Source organism: Trichoderma camerunense (assembly GCF_050948025.1).
Source record: "Trichoderma camerunense strain CBS 138272 chromosome Unknown V8C40scaffold_2, whole genome shotgun sequence".
In the NCBI taxonomy this organism is placed as follows: domain Eukaryota; kingdom Fungi; phylum Ascomycota; class Sordariomycetes; order Hypocreales; family Hypocreaceae; genus Trichoderma; species Trichoderma camerunense.
Window position 1 is genome coordinate 673,632 of NW_028145368.1, and position 22,154 is coordinate 695,785.

At 45.4% G+C, this 22,154-nt stretch overlaps 5 protein-coding genes and 1 non-coding gene across 6 annotated transcripts; 3 read left to right on the forward strand and 3 right to left on the reverse strand.

Annotated features, from left to right (window-relative positions):
• Nucleotides 1-1,197: 1,197 nt before the first annotated feature.
• Nucleotides 1,198-3,310, forward strand: V8C40DRAFT_261325 (uncharacterized protein; the record flags this gene model as incomplete). The annotated part of the gene is made up of 3 exons (XM_083219252.1): nucleotides 1,198-1,363; nucleotides 2,604-2,799; nucleotides 2,854-3,310. 3 exons carry the CDS (start codon nucleotides 1,198-1,200, stop codon nucleotides 3,308-3,310), a joined length of 819 nt encoding a protein of 272 aa, XP_083077632.1.
• Nucleotides 3,311-3,927: 617 nt separating this feature from the next.
• V8C40DRAFT_261326 (uncharacterized protein) lies at nucleotides 3,928-6,051 on the forward strand (the record flags this gene model as incomplete). The annotated part of the gene is made up of 1 exon (XM_083219253.1): nucleotides 3,928-6,051. One exon carries the CDS (start codon nucleotides 3,928-3,930, stop codon nucleotides 6,049-6,051), a length of 2,124 nt encoding a protein of 707 aa, XP_083077633.1.
• Nucleotides 6,052-6,650: 599 nt separating this feature from the next.
• V8C40DRAFT_261327 (uncharacterized protein) lies at nucleotides 6,651-7,206 on the reverse strand (the record flags this gene model as incomplete). The annotated part of the gene is made up of 3 exons (XM_083219254.1): nucleotides 6,651-6,691; nucleotides 6,759-6,928; nucleotides 7,172-7,206. The coding sequence occupies 3 exons, from the start codon at nucleotides 7,204-7,206 to the stop codon at nucleotides 6,651-6,653; spliced, it is 246 nt and encodes an 81-aa protein (XP_083077634.1).
• Nucleotides 7,207-11,179: 3,973 nt separating this feature from the next.
• On the reverse strand, nucleotides 11,180-11,452 carry V8C40DRAFT_261328 (uncharacterized protein; the record flags this gene model as incomplete). Its single annotated transcript, XM_083219255.1, has 2 exons — nucleotides 11,180-11,220; nucleotides 11,287-11,452. The coding sequence occupies 2 exons, from the start codon at nucleotides 11,450-11,452 to the stop codon at nucleotides 11,180-11,182; spliced, it is 207 nt and encodes a 68-aa protein (XP_083077635.1).
• A 5,741-nt stretch (nucleotides 11,453-17,193) lies between these two features.
• Nucleotides 17,194-17,293, reverse strand: V8C40DRAFT_t43. The gene has a single exon. It is a non-coding gene; the product is annotated as a tRNA-Ile (tRNA).
• Nucleotides 17,294-18,837: 1,544 nt separating this feature from the next.
• On the forward strand, nucleotides 18,838-19,920 carry V8C40DRAFT_272409 (uncharacterized protein; the record flags this gene model as incomplete). Its single annotated transcript, XM_083220355.1, has 1 exon — nucleotides 18,838-19,920. The coding sequence occupies one exon, from the start codon at nucleotides 18,838-18,840 to the stop codon at nucleotides 19,918-19,920; it is 1,083 nt and encodes a 360-aa protein (XP_083077636.1).
• Nucleotides 19,921-22,154: the final 2,234 nt, after the last annotated feature.

The window sequence follows — 22,154 nt, forward strand, 5'->3', positions numbered from 1 at the left end:
AATCAATCAGCTTCAAAAGTAGATGACGGAAAACAGCAATTGACATGTTTCAAAGTAGAAAGGAGTGCTTTGGATAATATTCACCAGCCATAAATTTTCTCATGACGGTCTTGTGCCTGCGTTTCACGTGCTATTTCCATCCCGAGGCATAGTAAGAATCGTCAATCTCTACCCCACAACAACCGGAAGTATTCCGACGACAGCCTGGCGCACTATAAACATAAGCATAATTGCAATTACTAAGGTATTACGGCGTATACTACTACACTCTATGTCCTGAAGTATTCCACTGACTTCAAAGATCCACCACCACATTTAACCTCAGAATTCATGTTTCCAAATAGTAGAAATAAGCTACAAGTTAACTGCATTACAGCAATTCATAATACCTATAGTATTCTTCTTTCTGGCAAATGTCAGACTCTTGATGAATATCTCTAGCTATTACATACAAACTGGTTAGGCTTTAGACACACACAAAAGCGAGTTTACTAACATGTTTAGAGCGTATAGCAACAATTCAAACCAGTAAAAGGCCACCAATCGGATGGAAAGCTATGACTTGAAACAGTAGGAAGATGCTCACAGATTCCAAATAGCCTAGGAATATACTCCATAAAGTCATGCTACACGGTAACGCTAAGATATATGGATATACTATTGACGAGTTGGCATTTTCACCGCCGGTGAAACATTTTCCGAACCCAACTCAGAATGACCCATATAGTTCTTTCACACATGCAAAGTCGCATATGAAATGCTTATAAAAGCTGTCCATCTCCTCGTTCACCTTCCGCAATATTCTAAAACATCTATCCTTTCCATTCTTTCTATCAAAGTATCAAGCATCCTATCAACTGATTTGACAAGAAAACATGCATTTCTTCTCTAACGCTGTGTTCATTATTACGGCACTCGCCGCCAGTGCCCAAGCAACGTCAATTTCATGCGTCTCCCGTTGTATAGGACTGGGCGGAGCCACGGGTGGCGGTGTCAACTGCATTCAAAGCCACTATTTTTCGTGGCAAAACGATGATAGCAGCCTTTGCCTGAGCGTCAACCACAACAGCGTTGTGGAGGGTGAAGCTGGCTCGTGTGCGCAAATTGTGAACCAAGTTCAGGTTCCCTCGCATTGGTCGTCCTACGGAGGCGCCAACTGCGACTCGCTTAAAGGATCTCACTGGCAACTCCAGAGCAATGGCTACCTCTCATTCCAAACCGCGTCGGACTTTGAAGGCTGCCAAGCTGGCATTCCAAAAGACGCAACCCAGTATTCTCTGGCGAACAGCAAAAAATGCACCCCTCACCACTAAACTGCCGTCAGGCTACGACCCAGACTTTAGTCGCAAAAACAAGCCTACAGGTAAGCATCACGGAAGAACTATTGGCTGCCCGAGCTAATTAAGAATATGTTTCTTCTTCAGAAGCAACACCAGCGAATGGGTACCCGTTTAGGAAGATGTTCAGGGAATGAACATAGGTGAACATCGCATTATATATACACTTCTATACACTCGTTTGGAATAATTTGAGATGGTCAATTGTTATTATAACAATTAGATTGTATTTACTTAATACTCTCTCCCAGTTGCGTGACAAGAAATACACTGCCTAAATATTGGACCACCGTGGATAAAGAGACTCATCAAGACGACCAAAGATGTGATGCAATTAGCGTAGGTGTGTTTATGGTGGAGAAGGGATGAGATAGCACTTTTAACAAGTTTCCAGATCTACACAGATATTGATGTTATACGGTAGCACTCGCGCTAGGGGTCAAAAAATTGTCTTTTGCGGTAGAGAGAGTTTTGAGACACATGGATATGAAATTGTATGTAAGAGTGGAGATGCGGTGAAAACGTTCCGACAGTAGCGCAAATCGGCTGTAAACCTCAACTGTGAAATGATGGTCGCGCTACAGAATTATTAGGTAGATCGTGTGATTGGTTAAGGAGCTTTAATTCCGGAAGACCAGCTGAACAGCTAAATGCTAGCAAACTTGAACTCTTGGTAACCGTGGGGAAATTGGCTTGCGAAGTATGACGTGGCATTCCAGATAGCTGGGGCGATCTACTCCATGGTATTTTAAGCCTAATCGAACTTCACAACGTTAGTTCCAACCTTGAATCTTCCAACTTTGAGTCCTTCTGCAAATTTGAAACCAATCACGTATCCTTTGATGATGAGAATGGACTACTCCGTAGTCTCCGTGTCATAGAAGGTGGCAATTGACAGCTCTTGGAAGTTAATATGCCATTATTAATCTGCTTATATCCATCTTCCCAAGCCATGTCGTAAATAATGAGCAAAATGACAAAGCGGACGCTATTCAAAGCGTCCCAACCTTCCGGTGCATCTTCTGCAGATGAATGGTGTGCCACGAGGAGCAAAGTAAAATTCTGTAGCCGAAAGAGGATGCTAGAATCGAGAGACAAAGTAATGACGTACAGTTGCTGTAAGCAAGTATAAATGCAGGCTGGTAGCTGATATTAACTGCCCACAAACATACATTTGCAGATGTATATATGTGTACCCAATTCTAAGCTCTCCAGCAAATTCAATCACATCTCCGAAATTATATATTGCAATTAATATGAATAAAGTCAAGAAAGCCGTTGGAAACCTCGTTTCCCAAGACAACAGACATGACACCACTGTGGATGAGGAAACTCGGCAGCCCGTCACCAGCGAACATGTTCGGCCACAGCAGCAAGAAAACATAAGGACCGCCGTGGAGAAAGAGACCCATCAAGACCACCACCATACAACAGTTCAACCGGTTAACACTAAAGAAGTTCTGTTCGTCCACCTCGGTCTAGCTCCATAGATTCCTAAACTAACATATATATCTAGCCCAGAAAAGCATTCACACAAAGTGCTACCGACCGAACACAAGTCTTTCGAGCACGGTAACGACAAGAATGTTGAATCATACCTCAACCGTGATGCCGAAAAATATAAGGACACATCCGTTGTTCACAAAACCACACACGAATCTGCAACTGAAGCACCTATCTTCGCGGGCGAACGAGTCCACCACCACGTGCACGAGCACGTCCAACCTGTAATCCAAAAGGAAACAATTGCTCCAGAAGTTGTACACACCATTGTTCCGATCCACGAAACCCATAATGCTGCGGCTGTGCATCACGGGACCAAGGTCTTGCCTTCTAAAACCATGGAAGAGTTCACTGGCGAGCGAGGTTCGCTTCAAAGCAAAGGGTCTCATGTGACCGATGAGTATGAGGGGTGTCCAACCTTTGATCCCAAAGATCTGCAGAAGCATTCTGCTGAGGGCATGGGAAAATAATATGTAGATTGATAATAGGGATGAGTGAAAGTAAAAGTTTTGTCATTGTTTTGTGCTAGTATATGATGAGCGTAATTTTCTCATCGAATAATTCCAGTCTGTCATGTCGCATCTCTTCCAAAATGCGTGATTCTGTGATATTGCAGTCCAATCGTATATCGAACTCGGCCATTTTCTGCACTGCCAGTTTTAGAACCTCATCGTTGCGAGTATACATGATGCCTCCCATTATGTACACCTGGATCGCGGGGAGATTAGCGGTTCCAATACCATTTCTTTGCCTCTATCCGAAATTACTTCGGCAGCCCGTCAACAGTTCCTGCCTTACTGGCTCAGTCATACATAACGGATGCTTGGTGCATACTTTGGATGTTGCCCGGGTGATGCGTTTCAACAACAATTTCGAGGCATTTCAGGATAAAATTGGAAGTTTGATGGGCAGGAGCTAACCCAAGTGTGATTCCAGCATGTGATACTTGGCGACGAAACTTCGAAATTTCTCCCAAATCCGAACACACATTGAATCACGCTCATCAGCCCTATATTTCTAGTAGCGACAAAATCCCGCCATAGGATCCGAAACCAATCCGAGAAGACCCAAGTACTTAGTTGACACAATGTCTGTACCGCATCAAACCGTAATGAACTGCGAATTCATTGAAGACGCGCATAGCGAATTTGCCCGGCTATACGATGAATATAATTGGCAAATCAGAGCCATTTGGCACAAATTTGACAGAAATGAGCGGGCGAGACTTTTCCTGGATTATTTTAACGACGGCCCTTCGGATCGCCACGTCGGGAACAAGTCTGAGGAATTGAAGAAGAAGTCGGTGATAGTTCCCGAGCTGAACCTGAAAGATGTTTCGACAAGTGCAAAATTTCTCTTGAAGCACTTCAAGCACCGTGCTACGATGTCTTTATTTGAGCAGTATCGGGTCGGTCCTGACGGTGCACTCGGCGATGGCCCTTTCGTTACTGAGAAGGTGAACCAGAAGAAACTTACACCACGCGAAAATCGTCCAGACTACTATTTTGTCTATACAGAGGAGTGGTATGGAGATCTCGTTAAGCTTGACAAAGAAAACGAAGAGACAAAGACATTGATTAAAGGCGGCGATTGTCTTTCGTACGGAGTGGGGTCACTAATTTGGAACAGACAGTATACCTCGTTGATGGATTTTCGATTTCTGATCCTGAGAATGCTTATGAAAACTCCTCGAGCCTGGTGGACCGAAGAGCAGTGGGAAAGGGTCAATGAAGAGCGCTCGACTGCTGTAGACAAGGTGACAGAGATGCTCAAGGATAATTTGGCAACCGGAAAGGCGCCGGGAAAGGTCATCTCGTTGGCTACGCTACTCTTTGTCGCTAACAAACAGAGAGATGACCTCGAGGATTACTTGGCTATTCTCCGTGATGAGCCATCTGTGCTTGTTTACAATGTCAACTCCTGGCTGCTCAGCCGGCCCGAACTAGTTACAGACGATAGAGGCCGCAACCTGCCACCCGAAACCGACAAACACATCAGCTGTGCCATTTTCGAAGTTATCCGTCGCTGGGTCCAGAAATTTACCATCGCGAGCTACATTTACAATCTCTTGAAGATGCTTGACAATCCGAGTAGCAAGTGGGATTACAAGCGCGTCATTCTTCAGGAAATTTCTAATGTATTCCACTTCGAGTACAGCCGCGCTCAGGCGCACCTCATCAGGCACGTCCAAACAGGAATCGGGGCGAAATGTTTTAGGCGTGTGCCCAACGCTTACGATGAGGCCGGAAACCCAAGAGTCGTTATGAGGGTCAAGCCAGAAGAGCTTAATGGGCGTGATCTTCTTCTGCAATACATGCTGCGCTTATGCCAGTCCCAGACACATGCTTCACAGGCATTTCAGTGGATCGAGAAGTTGGATAATCTATACGACTCCAAACCATCCTCCTGGAAACCCCTACAACAGAGAGAGATGGATGCATTAAGCGAGCTAATTACGATCGTTAAAACTATGCAAGAATTGCAAATGGCCCTATCGGTACCGTCTCTCTCTCGCAAAACAGGACAAACGTTTATAAATGGATCCCGGGAGTTGGATTTATGCTTGAATGAAATCCGAAAAGAAATTGATTTACAGGAATTCTCAGTGCCAATCAATAAGCTACTCGAGCCCGGAATGGCAAACAGGGCGTTGGCTCAACTCGACGATTTGGTTGCAGCCCATACTGGCTGCAAAATGGACTTTTTCTGCCACTTTGTTGTGCAATATTGCTCGGCATATCACCGAGCCCAATCTCAGAAGACTCAACAGAATGAATATCCTTACACGACCGCTTATTGCATCTCCGAGGGTGTGGATTTAAAGAAATACGAAGAAAACAGAAGCCCTGTTCAAACATCAGCGTCTGAGAATGAGCAAACTGTCAAGAAGCGGAACGCAGAACAGCTGCAGAAGTTGCATGCCAATCCAGCGGCGAAAAAGGTCTTCTCCACTCTCTTTAAAGGGCCAAAGGTCGGAGCCTCGATCACTTGGACTGCGTTTAAAAGTGCCATGACTGCCATGGGGTTTTCCGTTACAGATGGGTATTGCGGCTTTTACACATTCGCTCCACCGCGTAACATGCCTGTGAATACATTCTTGACTATTGACCGGCCTCTCAATTCTAAAATAGAAGGACATCTGATACCAACATTCGCACGCCAGCTGAAGAAGGCGTTCGGAAAATTCATGCCTTTTGATTTAGTAGGATAGCTGGAGCTTTAATTTTAGTTACTGATACGCGGGTTTTGGCAAATTTGTATGTATAAGAAAGCGATGGACCAAGCTAGTGCTTGAAGAGCGGGAAAGAGTCCGTACTACAGCGTGGCCGAAAGATGCGCGTGAATTCCAAATATCATGGTTAATTTGGCACAATTAGTCAATACATCAGAAATAAATGCCAGTATGGTACACATGGTGTCCGAATAGCAAGTTTATGTATTTGTCCTTTCCCCACGTAGTATACTAGACTCAGTCGACTGAGCATGATATCGAAGCTCAGCTACGAATAGTATCTTTATGCAGGATTATCTTTGATCAATTATAATTAGATAATACATATACGCAGGCTTGATATATTCCGATTACGTAATCATCATGAATCACTGAAACTACTATATAATAACGAGGAATAGCGTAGGTGTACTAGATAGGGTTGGCTTGATATGAAAGGCTATCGCATTCCAGCTTGCTAAATAAAAAATAGTGGCTACATCCTTCTGGCAGCAGTTTAAGTCACATAGCAAAATCTAGATTGCTATATCCAAGATAGTTCATCGCATCGAATATCATGTGCATGGCGACGCGGTATCTTAGAGATTTGGGTGGATATCCTTGTTTTTGATCGAGTCATCTATTATAGATATAGGGTATTAGCCAGTCTCCTCTTAGAGGGATTCAATGTGACGGCCATGGCATACCAATGATAGGAAATTGCGAACCAACGCCGTGGAGAAGATCATTCTGAGTCTTTACGGCGGCGTTGTCCTTGGGCATCCCAGCGCTGCCAGTATCGCCCGCTTCAAGCATAGGCGGAGGAGAACCACTTCTTGCTTTGGTGCTCCATGTAGCCGATGCCTTCCTGGTAAGGCTAAAAAGGTTATCAGTTATACAAGTAAAGAGGCTCAATGATAACGATGAATTAGTATGGCGTTAGGTATTGCCTGTCTTTAGAAGGAGATCGACTGTTCAATGCTATGACTGAGAGCAAGGAAGACAAAAGGTAAGTGCGTGCAAGGGTATCATAGATAGCAGAGACCTGGTGAATCAAGGTCATGAACATGACAATGATGAAAGTTTTCTTGACGCAGAACAGTAAAAATTAGCAGCTTACCTGGGCTTAGGTATGATGACAGTAGAGTTGTTCATAGTGTGATAATGGCTGAGTAAGTGTGTGAGATACAAACATCTTTCCGGGACCGGTAATCCGAATGCTAGTTATGGAGAGAAGGTATTGGAGTCCAATCTGAATAGTGTATAAAATAAGAAAAGAAAAACGAAAAAGATGAAGAGGAAACGGCTTGACTTTATACATAGACACAGCGTGGTAGACACAGAGCGAACCTAGCCAACCAAGAGGGGTGTACGTACATGCAGCGTAGAACCAATGGCGCCTGATTTTAATCAGGTTCAGGAGAACTATCCTTGGGAGAAGAGAGAGCATACAGCGAGTGAATCAAGGGGCATAAATGGGAAGATGCTGAATCGGGACTGCGAAGAAGCGGAAAGAATGAGGGTCTCTGTCAAACAGATAGGGGAAGAGGAAGGTCTTCTGGAAGGCGGTGGTGGAGAGGGTTATATACTGGGGGCCTGGGCTGGGGAGATCTTGGGAGAGCGATATGATATATAGGTAATTGGCATGAGGAGCAATCTACCAGGTTTGTGGGTGACTGGGGTTTGTGTGGAAGCCCAATCGCCTGGTACTGTGAGCCGGAGATCTTGAGCTGCTGAGTAGGCCATATCCCACGTTGGTCGTGGAGGCGGGCCATGATGCAGGGGACCCATGAAGAGGAGGGGGCGTGTAAGCTGGCAAGGGGCGTGTAAGCTGGCAAGGGGCGTGTAAGCTGGCAAGGGGCGTGTAAGCTCGCAAAGTAATGAGCGTGTGAGCCAGCAAGGTAATGGGCACCTCTCCGTCGTGTGAAGGGAAGGCATCCTGCGGATGATGGAAGAATCGAAGGCTGAGATACATATTCCCTTGCAAAACTCGACTGTAGGTCGTTCTTTTTTATAGCGACATGCTAATTTGAGAGAGTTAGCCAATTACTTGTCCTGTCGAGAATTAGATATAATTTTGGGACACAGTCGAATTTTGCGATGGTATACATAAGGCCGATGAAGGCAAAAGATTTCGGTACCGTGATAGACCAGAACACGACTTTGTCAGCAAGTTTGTGTGTGCAGATGGAGATGATGAGGTTATGCTGGTGCGCGCGCCTTCTTTAACCCACCGCCAAACCAACGACAGCCGAGTTTCTTCACCCAAGAATACATGTAGTAACGGGCAGCTCCCGCTCACTAACACCAGAGCTAGGCTGCCGCGGGTGGGAGCAAGTTGTGACATGTCATGTTACTCTATACACACTATCCTTCGGAGAGACGGCTTGGGGCACTGCTACTGCCAATCTCCATCGATGATGGTTGTGCCGTATGCTGCCACCCCACCCCGGATGAGGCTGCGCCAGAGCAAGAGCCCTACCTCTAGGTACCATGTAGGAACAGGCGGTACATGTATCTAGTCTTTGGCCGCGGCGCCTCAGTCCCATATCAATCATCTCAAACCGACGAGCCCCGCTACTGTTATTCAAGATGAGAGAGTCCATCTAGAAACTCCGGTTCAGCCGAGGTCAAGGGCTCCTCTTGCAGATACGCTACCTCACTGGACGCGACCTTAAGCCCAGCCCGCTCGGCGCACTAGCAGCAACATCTTGATGCCAACAGTGCTACTCCGTGCAGTTTTGATGTACAAGGCAGCCTTCTCCCTTCTGCTGAACATGCACATAAACACGCACATGAACACAAGCAATTGGATGCGCCACGGGCGCTAAATCTGATCTAGGTAATACTACCCCTACCTCCCAAATGTTCAGAGCCCGACTATTACATTGACGGGTACGCGGCCGTAGCGGATTGATGATGGTACCATCAAATTAGTTCACGAGCTACGTCGGCTCGCCAGATATGTTCATAGCCACGACTGTAGCAACAGCCTAGCAAATTGGATGCCTCTGAGGTAAAATGCGTGGTCTCTCATTGCTTTGTTTCAAGAGAACCGAGCATCATGAAGCTCAGCTGTCTTGGCCCCACTACCGAGCCGTATCTGAAAGCGGGTGGAGCCGGTGGCTCTGGGAGAGATCTTGCACGTGCTCTACGGATTAATTGTACTCGTATAAGCATCCATCATTTTAACTTGCGGGCTTATCTTATCTGAAAACCCGGTACTTCGATATTCTATGTTAAATCTATAATAACGGTAAGTACCTAGGGAAGGTAGGTTGCTGGATTCTGCGTTTGATGCTCCTCCCCCCTCTTTTTTTTTCGACAAAAAAAAAAGTGGCCATAATGACAGTGGAGAAGAAAAAGTGGCCATAATGACAGTGGAGAAAAAAAGTGGCCATAATAGCACTGGAGAAAAAAAAAGTGGCCATAATAGCACTGGAGAAAAAAAAGTGGCCATAATAGCACTGCCCAGGAGAAAAAAAGTGGCCATAATAGCACTGGAGAAAAAAAAGTGGCCATAATGACAGTGGAGAAAAAAAAGTGGTCATAAGAGATGGTGGGGAAGAAAAAGTGGCCATAAGAGATGGTGGGGAAGAAAAAGTGGACGTAACTGTAGCGTCTACAGCAAAAGTGAGTAATTCTAAACGGATGCAAAGTGAGATAAACGATGTAGTAGTTGGCGAGATGGAAAATGGATTCCAAGTGCTGTGTACGCTTCTTTTTCAGGTATGAAGTAAGAAGACTCACAAGACGCGCTATAGTCTCAATGACTAGTATTAACTGCACATAAATCGCCAGCAACAGAAATCGCCTAATGCATCCAAAGCGGCACAAGCATCCTAAAATATGCATGACACAACTTTGAAGCATATGTCAAAGAACATAGACACGATGGACTTGCAGTTTAATTCCGCTCAAGGAGAACAATATTTCGGGTAAGTTCCATTTGACGCATTCCCCAGCTTTGCATCCGTCGTTCAGTTTCCACGGAAGTTGGCAGGTGAGTGTAAAGCCAATAGCATGCGGGCAATTTAATCACATCATTTCAAGGGTAGCAGCTTACGCCATCAGCTTAGTATATCTATTCACTTCTAGCACGGCCCTCGCGAATTCTATTTCACTTCTATGTATGCGCTTTAGAGGGGCCGCTTCAGGATTGAGCCGGCAACATAGCCCATTCAGAGCAATCTGCACTTTATCGCACGTTGTACTTAGCCTCTCTCTCTGCCGTCCACTCCGAGATCATTCTCTTCCGTCCTCTGCTCCTAGCTGTAATGAAAAAAATTTGGGCAGAGAATTATTACATAAATAAGTAAAGAATGCTTGCTGCTTGTGCTTAAGAGAGCATCTCTGCGAAGTTTATAATTCGTAGCCGACTTTGTTTTCTTCTTCTTCTTCTTCTTCCTCCTCTTCTTCTTTTTCCTCTTTCCTCCCCAGCTTTCTTTCTTTCTTTCTTTTTTTACTTCTAACACAACTCATCAAATTAACAAGCATCCGTTCACATTGCCACTAGATATTATGGTGCACAAGGGTTATACTGTATAACTTATTGACGATAGCGCCTGAGTTTACATGTAGCTAGCAAGCCCACAAAAAGAGAGGTCGTCCGTGTTCATTAGCCCGCAAAAGCTTCCGCTATTTCACAGGAGGCCAACCTTGAAGGTGGGGTCTCAGAATCGTTCCCGTCCACTATCTTTTTAGTCATAACTCTATTCTAAGCCTCATCTATCAATACCTTGACGCAATTCTAAAGTACTAACCAGGCATGAGAAAACGGCGGAAGCAAATACACAATACTAAGAACAGTCGATGGAGAGCAGAATCAGAGTGGCAAGATCAAATAAAACTATCGTGCCATATTTTTCAAGCGACATGTCTTCAATCTCCATTACTATCACCATGCTAGGTACCGTATCCATGAGCTCTTGATCTATCTAACTCGACAAAATACATAATAAACAAAACGCAATATACCAGAGCAGATGCCCATGTATTCTTGTGTCTCTAAAAAAAACATAATAGTAATCTTCTTCTCATTCCGAATTAATTGGGTCTCGTATATATTGCTGCAATTGTCGAAGCCGGCATGTTGTGTATGTTATCATAGGATGGAAGGACAGTAGCCTCAGAGCTTGGGGTGGATATCCACAGTCTGGATGTCATCATCTAACAAGGACCATGAAAGTAAGTCACAGTCTGTATCAAAAGCACTACGTAGCCAGCAAAACATACCAATCGCAGAAAACTGTGAACCAATACCGTGAAGAAGATCATTTTGATTCATTACCATATTATTACATGTAGTCTGTGGTGCTTCAGTGGTACTTGTGGCACTAGTTGAAGTGGCCGTACGACTGCTCGTTTGGGCGATGGGTGGAGGGGCATCGCTTCTCGCCATGGTGCTCCCTGAATCTGCTGCATCCCTAGATCAAGAAGAAAAATGGCATTTAGTTCGACTCTTTTATTCTTGAATAATTTCATGCTTGTTATCGGAAGCAGGCAAGAAGGCTTGAAAAAGAAAGAAATCCAATATGCATGCCGATACAATTGTCAGATTCGCGCTAGTTTATCATGGCGCTCTATCTATCCGACTGGCCGGGGCGTCGATCTGAACTTTGTCTTTGGGTGTAGAGTTATGTGAAATTAGAAATTACATGTGCATGTCTGGACCACCTTCGGGTTCATGACAGATAAGACGACCCGTCACATGTGATGGTTATGGCGGTATGCCATAGTGGTGGGTGGTCACTGAGGCTCGGATGAGCTGAGCTTCAACCCGCTGGAAGGCGTCCAGAATGGCCTCCACTTCAATTCTTCCGTGGGGTGGTAGCCCCACCACACTGCATACATTGCTTAATTGGCACTTGGCAAGGCCATTGGCAAATGACGGAGAATTCACCCCGATAAACCGCGAAACCAGAGCAAAAATTGCCAGGCAATATGGGGACGTAAGAGGCATTGGTAATTCACAATAAAGAAGTCTATGACTTACATAGAGTTTACTCCAGTGGAGAGTTGATTATCCGTTTCAAGATATGGCATTGCGTGATGTATGTGGGAGTAAGGTCGTCTTGGGGGAAGTGTTTCGGCTGAATACGATGGTGTATGAGAATGGCGCTTGATTTTGAACCGCTTTGAAAGTGATGGAATGAATTCAAGAAGAGGAAGAAGGTTGATATATATATAGCCCCAGCGGTGAAAAGCGATATATTGCGTGGATGAGTGGAAAAGCAATGCGTCTATGAGCTACAATCGAATAAAACGGAAATGAGCATTCCTCTCTCATACTTGCACACTGGGAGTGACGGTAGGAATATCATTGTGAAGTAGGCAGACAAGACAATGAGTCCCGAAGTGAACAAAAAGCCACGCAAAAGGTGCGCTCGGGACAGTTCGCCGGCTGCATGCATGAGATAGCTCTGTACTAAGGAGCATGAAAATGATTTTAAACGCGTGTGGTGCGAGTGGGAATTAAGCGGGCCCTGTCTGTTATCCGTGATCTTGCAGCCTTGTCAGAAAATCTTGGGGAATTCGGTGATTCCTGAGATGACGAAGTAGCACCTACCAGCTTGCCTGGGTATGTGATACTGAATACTAACATTGTGTCTTTCACCCCCTTGCGCCCTTTCGTTGCTCGCCGCTACATTCTCGCTTTCTACAAGTACGTATATCTTTGACTTCAGTAGACCCAGAACGCGATGTTTTCTCATCAAATACTTCCTGTTGTTTATTTGATACTGCGTCGGCAATGGAAGCCAGATGAAGGCAATTAAAGGTCAACGTGTTCCAACTGTCTGGCACAGGCCCACGGACCGCTCCGGCGCCTTGCGTGGCGGCGGTCGAACCGCGGCCTACATGTAGTCTGGAGCGGCGAGGGCGCATTGGCCAATGGCGCATGGGTCACAGGCTCACGCATTTGCAAAAGAACATTGGATTAAGCTTTGCGCAGGCAGGCAGGGTTAAAGATTGCGGAGTCACTGTTGAGGGAAGCATTTTGGTAGCCTTGTGCGCAAAAGCTGGCAAGACTTCCAGGTTGGGCCAATGCCAAGGTAATGGACTTTTCGTGATCCGTGAGGCTCATCCCAGGCGGCAAAAGCTCTGGTTGGTCGTGAGCAGATGGCAGATGATGGTGGCCCGGCGGGTTTTTGGCCGAATCAGTAGGCCTAGTATCCATCCATTCAAAATCCATTGGAAATCGTCATGGGGGGTCACGGCCACCCAGCGAGCGGTATTTCGAACATGAACCCTTGGAGAAGTGAGTGGAGCTTGACTTGGTTGGTTGGGATCCTGGTCTTCGTTGCGTGATGAAAGGAAAAGATAGAATCGCATACACCCACTCTTTTTCTTCTGTTGTTTGGTTGCATTGAAGGATTGATCGGGCTCCATAGTGTTTCTCGTATTAGCCTACATGTTGCAGGCCCCGCTACAGAAACCCTCCTCGAGTCACAGCCCCAGGAGGTGGCTATTCGACATCCGGAATCCAACTTCCCGACTTGCCAATCAATGCGCGTCCAAGGCAAACAAAAGGCAACCCAAACACGTGCGCCCTTCATTTTACCCACAAAAACCCCCATCACGGTGATGCTGTCATTTTATCCTCTCATTTTCACTCCCGTCGCTCCTCCTTATTTTTGTCAGGGGCTTCGATGAGTTGCTCCCGCGCTCCAACGAAGATAAGGTTCTTCGATCATCATACGCAGAGCTATCGGAAGAGCTCATACTTCAAGCTATCATGCTCTGAGAGTAAATATGAAACTATTGACTCTGCAGGAAGCAAACAACAATGGGCCATGTAGCCGAGGTCATGATGACCAAATATTCTCTCTACCCGGCGTCAGTTGTTCAACTTTCTTTGCTGCGCGTATTCTTCCTGTTATGATATCCTTTATTTGCTAATGTTGTAAAACTGCTATTCTTAGACAGAACGAGCTCGAAAGACCCTTCGAAAATGGAACCCACGCAGGCGTATACTAAAACATGGCTGAGCACAGCCAGCCCTCTTCCTTTGTCAACAAGCTATCGGAGGCTCCATGTCGCACGTCCATCTAATGAGTGATATTTCACAATGATTTTGTGTGGCTCTCACTCGTATTTTCACCTCAAATAGAGAGTATCTATTGATGTTAAAATCATACGAATTACTGGCGAATGCTAGGTAAGAGATCGAATAACGTCTCACAAGGCTCGGTTATTCATATAGAGATAAGTTGAGATGTTGGGTGGCTCGGCGGCTTATTTTCCGCTTTAATGCTTTAATTTTACTCATCAACCTGCCTAACACTATACACACATGGATATGCTGGCCTGTTGATTCCCTGGGATGCTCTAATAAAGTGGAGGAACAAAAAGAAAGGAAAATCATGGGCTAAGAAAGACGATCCTCCTATAGCCCTTGGTGAAAGGCTTCACTGTGGAGCAAGCAACTATGATTTCGCACACCAAGAAGGTAAGTCCGTGGACAAGAAACAGGTCAAAAGACACCCTTAAGATAAAATGCGGCAGAGCCTATGCTACTAGGGTGCTAGTCCTTGGATCTTGTCCGCAACCTTATGATGACTATACTAACTGTCTAGAAACTACGTTCGTGGAATCTCCCTTATATCGCTCTCAAAAAATCGATTATTCGACAGCCAGACATGCCTTCACCATTTGGGGATAAGTTTCTACTGCAAACTACGGCAGCCAACAAGCCAGAGGATACAAAAAGCTCGAGGATGCAGCGGGACACACAGTCTTTGATAGCCTGATAATTTCCGCCATACGTTCGCAGACCCGGTGTTAGTCCCAAAAATTTCGGTTCAAATTTTATCAATCTAAATGGGTATCACGGAGAAGAAAAGGCTGCACCTGAATGATGGGATGCAGATTTTCCGGCAACTCGTCAGCTCTTTCAACGTGACAGATGCCGCATTCTGCTTATTTAGAAATACCCCATTTGCCATAGCTCCGTTAAAGCTGTTCATCGCAACATTATTTCAGCTTTTCATCCCAGAAATAGTATACCACATATCGACCCCTTCAGCAGACCCCTTGTTCGACATTGAATCCCCTGTGGTATTAGATCATCACTTGGGGCTCTTCACTTGATGGCGGTATTAACATATTGTGACGAACCGGGTCCTATAAGTATTTATAGGTTAGCTGTTCCCAAGGGACAAACCTCAGAATGGTTCTAGGGTTTATGTTGGCGGAGCGGTCAGGTCGGTAGACGGGCAATCTTGTCACTAGCTGTAGAGAGAAGTGTCTGGATGTTCAATCTGAATGCTATTGTGTTGATAACAACTGGCTATCTAAGTATTCTAATGAGTGACATGAAGTGAACTTATATATCCAGTCGTGTATTCTGGATCGTTACGGATCGTTGATGATTCTCATCGATCCTGGGAGTGAATCGATACGGATCGTCGTCGATTCCCATCGACCCGTTCCTGATTGGCCAGGCGGTCCGATGTTTATCCGAAAGCGCCTACCCTGTAGGCCTATTGTCGCGACCATAAAGGTTGGGTCGTGACACATATTGCTTAGCAGATCCAGGCCTCCGAGGAGAGACGCTATTTGGAGCTATCGCGATGTTAGTCTATCTATGATGACTGGAAGCCCATGTTTCTTTATGCGGAGGCAACATTGGCTGAAATCTTAGGGCTTGTATCGTCGGATGGGTGCCATCATGCAGGCATGGACGCGGATGGATGTATGCAAACAGGTCCTTCAGTGGCTGTAGGTCGTCGGAGTCCTGAAGGCTAGATCAAATGGCCTGAATGTGTAGAATCTTTCGGCTACCGAAATTTAGCAAAAAGTCGCGCGAATACCGAAGTAAGTGAACAGTAAGGCTCCAACAATCGATTTGACTCTATAGACAGCGACGGTAAGAATAGTGGTAGCGACAAAATTGATCACGGTGATGATGCTTCACTGATATCTAAGACATGGTGTTGGTTGGGAGAAGATAGCCTTTGCGGTGATACGCATTTTCCCTGTGAAAACCCACAACTCGGTCTCATCTGGGCAGCTATTCAGGTTAAAATGCTTACTTGTCGAAAGATTGAAGATCTTGATTCCTAGATTCATGATGATATTTCCATTGATACGCTGAATCAGTAAAGCTTGAGATGTCATTGGTACAAAAAGACATCTACAAACGTATTCCATTTACGGACGGTTTGACGTCTGCTTTTTCGCATGCATATTATCGGATGATACCACTACTCAGCACGTTATGAACATTAATATGAACCGGAATTCGTGTAATTGAACATTCTCTCATGCTTCGGGGTGACTGAGTTCAATGGTGGTGCCCGAGTTATCTACATCTTCTCATACATCACCTTCCATCTTCAAATGAGTGGAGATAACATAACATCTTTCAATATCACACAGCATGCCTTGTATTTCATTTTCGTGCTCTTTGTTTCTTTGTCTCCAAAAGCACTCAAAGCGTCGTAACAAAGCAAGGACTTGAGAGTGTCGAGGTCCTGCCTTATACTTCGCAATGCCAGATGTGGGATCTTTCACAGCTCTTTAACTGTACACCCTGCCATAACGCCGAATGGTTAAGGTAAACGCCTACTTGTATCATCCGATATCTTTTGAGAAAGTGCGAAGTTGGTGATGTGAAATGTTACATATCGACCTTGTCGTCCTACCAGTGCTCTAAGTCCCATTTTTAACATCAATATAAATAGCTTCGCAGCTTGTTCCGCGTCTTGACTTTCAGGATTTGACTACCGGTATTGGTGACCTACAAGCTATTTATAAAATAAATAGCAGGCTAATACGCGTATTAATCCAGTTAAAGTTACCAGAATCTGTCCGTCAGGATTGCAGCAAACGAAAGAATTGACTTTTTTTTAGAATCTATCAGAAGGGGTCCTGTAGATATTGCTACTGATCAGCACAGGGACCAGTCAATGAACAGAGATATATAAATATACTAATGTAGTAAGGAAATAAGAAAGACTTGGATTTCTGGACTAACCAGTGGCACCTGTGGAAGTGATTTGGCTGTGTTCCTTAAGTGAAAAGAAACTTCAGGCCCTGGAATATCGTTTGACAAATGGGAAAGAGAGAGAGCAACAAGTGGTTTCTCACAATTTATGAGAAAAATAAGCAAAAAAATTCGGATAACGCATCTGGGGCATTTGCTCCCGGCAGGGCTTGAACCTGCGACCTTCGCATTACCAAGGCTAGATTGTGACGTCTAGTATTAGTACGAAGCTCTAACCAACTGAGCTACGGAAGCGCATCCGAATTATGGAGGGTTTGGATCTTATTTTAGTACATAGAGGTATATTCAATTTGTGTGACGTATTTTCCATCTTGGCTCCCTTGATACACATATTACGATCAACGAAAGTTACAGCAGATAGTTAATTAGAGACATATGTAGTATTTGAGTATCAGCTCATCTGACATGATAAACCAAGAAAAGAAAAGAAACCCCCACTTCTTTGTGTGAATTTTCAGAAATAAATAAAGTCAATATTGGATATCTAGCTGCGAGAGAGCGGCTTACACTCTGACCATTTGCCTCCTGAAAAAGAAGAAGGTTGGGGGTGCATCACCAGCTGTGATGAGATTCCCGTGACCTGCTGAAAGATGCGATGGGCAAATCACACATCTAATTGCCTTTAGATGGGATGCTGTGTTTCTATTTCCAAGTCTAGCGTGGGTTGTGAAATGCGTCCATAGGCCGGTGCAGACCCTTGATGTGATCCTCTCCCCTGCTCTGCATATACATGAATGATTCAGAATTATAATGCAAAGCGGTTATGCAAGATCTGGAGAAAAAAAAGAAGTTGAAGATGTGCGTGTCTCTTCTTTTATTCCAGATTGAAAGAGTCATAGACGTCTTGCTCCAGTGAAGATTGTGCAGAAGCAATCAAATTTGCCCGAATATAAAGAGGCTATAAGATTAATTAGAGCAATGAGCTTCAATTTCTAGATGGAACTTCACAGTTCAAACTTCTTGGCGCTCATCAGCTAGACAAGAGAGACCCCGCTCTTCGCGAAAGACATTATGGAAGAGTCTCTAATTTGATGCTGCCTCAATGATCCATTGCAACCATTTTACCAAGTCGTTTTGCTTTATACTCAAGACTCATACCTTCATTATCCTTAATGTATGATTACCTTTGATACGACGACTGTATACTAGATGTACTAGAACTGGAAGTCAACTATTGCCATTTTCATGTATAGTCTCAACATTAGAAACACTTACAAAGCTGTCTAGCGGACTAGCGATTACTCAACATAGCATTGGGGCATCAAAAGTGCAGGCCACAAACGTGACAAATACAATTGGTTAGCATATACTGATTGAGAGCATATTTTCCCTGAGCATAATGCGCTCAAGCCATTGAGGATTGATACCAGATTTAGCGAGTGCCAAGCAGATCTACAAGGCACATACTGAAAGAAGAGTAATCACTATCGCCCACAACCACAATAAGAGAGCGATAACCCCATCTCCAAGAGGCCAATCAGATGAGATGACAAATATTCAGTAATCAGGAAAGTTTTGTGTGCTGGTGGGCTTTACTGAGTTGGATATAGATTACTGAGTTGGATATAGATCATACTGCTGTAGCGTCTGATTTCAAAGCATTGCGGTGACTGTGGAGACATTGAAGAACAACTCTACATATCAGACACATAGGTCGGAGACTATTTTCTCAATTGATGGTATATATTCAAGTAACAGGGGTCTACTCAGCCGAGTGCTTATTGTTGCCGCAATTTATTTCATACACTTCTTCCTTGTGGCAACACTCAACGTTGACGATGGACTCCCAAGACGTCCCTAAAATATTTGTGATTGGCGGCACGGGTGCCCAAGGGATGCCCATTGTCAGAAGTCTTGTCAGTGATAAGAAATATCAGGTCAGGGTTTTGACCCGTAACGCATCATCTCGACGTGCCCAGGAACTGTATGGACTCGGAAATGTGGAATTATTCGAAGGAACTCTAGCCAACGAGACAACCCTCCATAACGGTCTCCGCGGTTGTTATGGGGCATTTGTCAATATTGATGGGTTCAACACTGGCGAGAAGGCAGAAATGTTTTGGGCAATTCGCATCTATGAAATTGCCCTTGAGGAAGGTCTCAAGTTCTTTGTATACGGGAACCATGACTATGCGCTCAAAGCAGGAGCTTATAACTCGAAGTATCGGTGCGGACATTTAGATGGAAAAGGAAGAATTGGGGAGTGGATTCTGTGGCAAAACACGGCAAACATGGACCGAATGGATGCCGCTCTATTTACGGGAGGGCCATATATCGATATGAGTATCAGCGGTGCAACAATGATGTCGCCAACCATCGAAGACGGTATTGTCACCTGGCGCATTCCAGTTGGCGACGTTGCCGTGCCTTTCGTTGCCCTACAAGACTGTGGCTATTATGTTCGTTGGATGTTTGACAATCCTAGGCGTGCTAGCGGGATGGACCTTCGGACTGCGATTGCACATATTAGCTTTCACGAGATGGCTGCAGCTTTTGAACGTGTTACTGGTCACCCTGCACAGTATATTGAAATGTCAATGGATGACTACTGGGCGTTATATCGGGACATTGCTGATTTACCGGCCGCCTACAATGCTGATCCCAATGATGCCAGCACAATGTCCACCAGGGATAATTTCACTGGCTTTTGGAACTTTTGCAAGGATGATCTCATGAAGAGAGAGTATGATATTCTGGACGAAATCCACCCGAATAGAATCAGGACTGCCGAACAATGGTTTCGTATCGAAGAGGCCATTGGTCAAGCATCTGGGAAGGGAAGTCTCTGGGATAGAATTCAGCCCGAAAACATAACTGAAGTTCTGAAACGAGGCGAAGATGGGGGTCAAGGGACTTTGTAACGGTTTTATGAAAGCATTGATGTAAGTATACCGACACCAGATAACAGTCTAATGTCGTTTTAGCTTGTTGGTCGCCAGTGCAGTCAGTTTATCGATTCGCTCAAATAGCATCAGCTTCGCTGTAAACATATTCTCCACTTCTGCGATAATTCCAGCTACAGATTATGAATATTGACCAATTGATTCAATCGTCCGAAGTGTTTTGTTCAAGGTTGTTCAAGGAGACAACGAATCCAAACAGCATTCTAGGGTAAACACTCAAATGGTCACGACCCATCAGCGTTCTGTGACCTATTATATTTTCACAGTCCCACTGGCGGAACTCAATCTCAAAGCAATTGAACCGACCATCGCAATTCTTGCAGCGAGCATTCACACGGTGCATCATCCAATACATCGTTTTACGGTGTCGGATAGTGAACAAAGGGCATAATCACACAGTGCATCCCCTTAGCGACAACCTCAAAGCTAGCACTAGCAAAATAAATCATGTAGCCACGAAAAACCATGGGGAGCCATCACAGAGAAAAAATCTATGACCCCCCTCAAACGTGCGGCAAATGTTCGTCTAGCAACGTAAATCCTCCAACTGCGACGTATCTACGGATATGATGAGAAGGCCTCACACCTGTATCAGGTGCTCCTGTTGAGGGTGTTGCGTGATGTGAGAAAGGGAAAAAGAAAAAAAAACGAGGAGAAAAAAAATTGAAGAGAAGTGGAGGGCTTGGGGTTCCATTTTGGGACTAGCGCAATTCGTGATGTGCCAAATGCCAAGTTTGCTTGTACTCGTACAGCATTGGTTTTGTGGCAGGGCTTACAGAACACGCTAATCGGACACTCCGTAGGACAAAGATTGGGCATTGGAGGCTGCACACCTGAAAGCCAATGAGTTTGGCATCGTCATATTATCTCAGTGTGCATTTATGGTGATTTAACGGTGGGTGGGCAATATGATAACACTGTGCACCAGCCAGGAAAGAGACATGTTAGCTTCTTTGACGGCTGGGTTGCAGTGAAGGGAGCAGCTGAGGGATGACAGAGTGGCAATGCTCGTGAATTGGAGAGGCCGAGTGAGATGCAAGTTGGTTTGTTATTGGCCAAGTTTATGTAGCTGGGGTAGCATGAAATGTGCATCCAGAGCCTGCAGGGCATGCGGCTCGCTATATATCGGCCCAAGACGGTGGCCATTGGTGGTGAGACACATGAGCGTCATTCACTTTCCCTTTCGTCTTTGGCTAGATGGATAACAGGAGAGGGGCTGATGCAGCAGCAGTTGGCAGTTCGCATCAAGGTAGTAGTGCTATTGTATGTACGTATGTAGTTGCAGCGTATATCCAGGTTGGACTGATGAACAAGTCGTCGCTTTTGACAGCGCTCTAGCCGCAGATATATTCCTGGAAAATGACATCACCTGTGCAACGACAATCTAGACCCTTAGATGCGCCTACATACTCGTACATGCATGTGTCGATGGACCTATATTTGCATTCAAGCCTACTGCAACCTTGAATACCCCAAGGGATTTAAGCAAACAACGCAGGTCGTTTGGCGCACGCGACCACAAATCAACTGCGGGCGTCATCCGCCTACTCCAAAAAAACTGCTCAGGTGAGCGCAGGTGCGCAGCCACGATCTTCAACGGTAAGACTGGCCTGGTTCCAAAAGAGAAAGAGATCGAACGACATGGTCACAACAGGTGGAGAGAGCGGGATGGCAATAAATGGAGCATATAGGGATAGAGCAATAGAGCAATAGAGGAAAAAGGAGAGACCAAGAAAAAAGGCGGCCAGGTTTCCCCCCTCACATGCGAAGACACAGTCGCGTGCTCACGCTCTGGCAGCTTGTTCGCTACGGGCTGTGACACCAGGCCTTTCGTCGATGGCGTCTCGTCGCCGCACGTGGAGCCGTGCCGGACTCGAGATTGGCTCTGGCGACGACAACGAAACAAGAAGGGTCCGGCAGCTCGGAACTCTGGGCGGGAGCTAGGCGGAGACGGCGAGAGTGTAAAAGGGAGCCAGACAACCAGATATTGCTAGCATGTCTAGCATCGTGGTGGGGGAGAGGCGCGCGAGAGTCAGACAAACGGCTCAGCAGCCCCTCCTTGCCCTCCATGGCAGAGCCGATGGCGATGAGGTTTGGAGATTCGGTCGCTTGGTTGGTCGTTGAGCGCTGCACCGTTAGGGTGGCTGTGGAGCCGGATGCAGAGAATCTCGGGCATAATTTGTGGTGGGAGG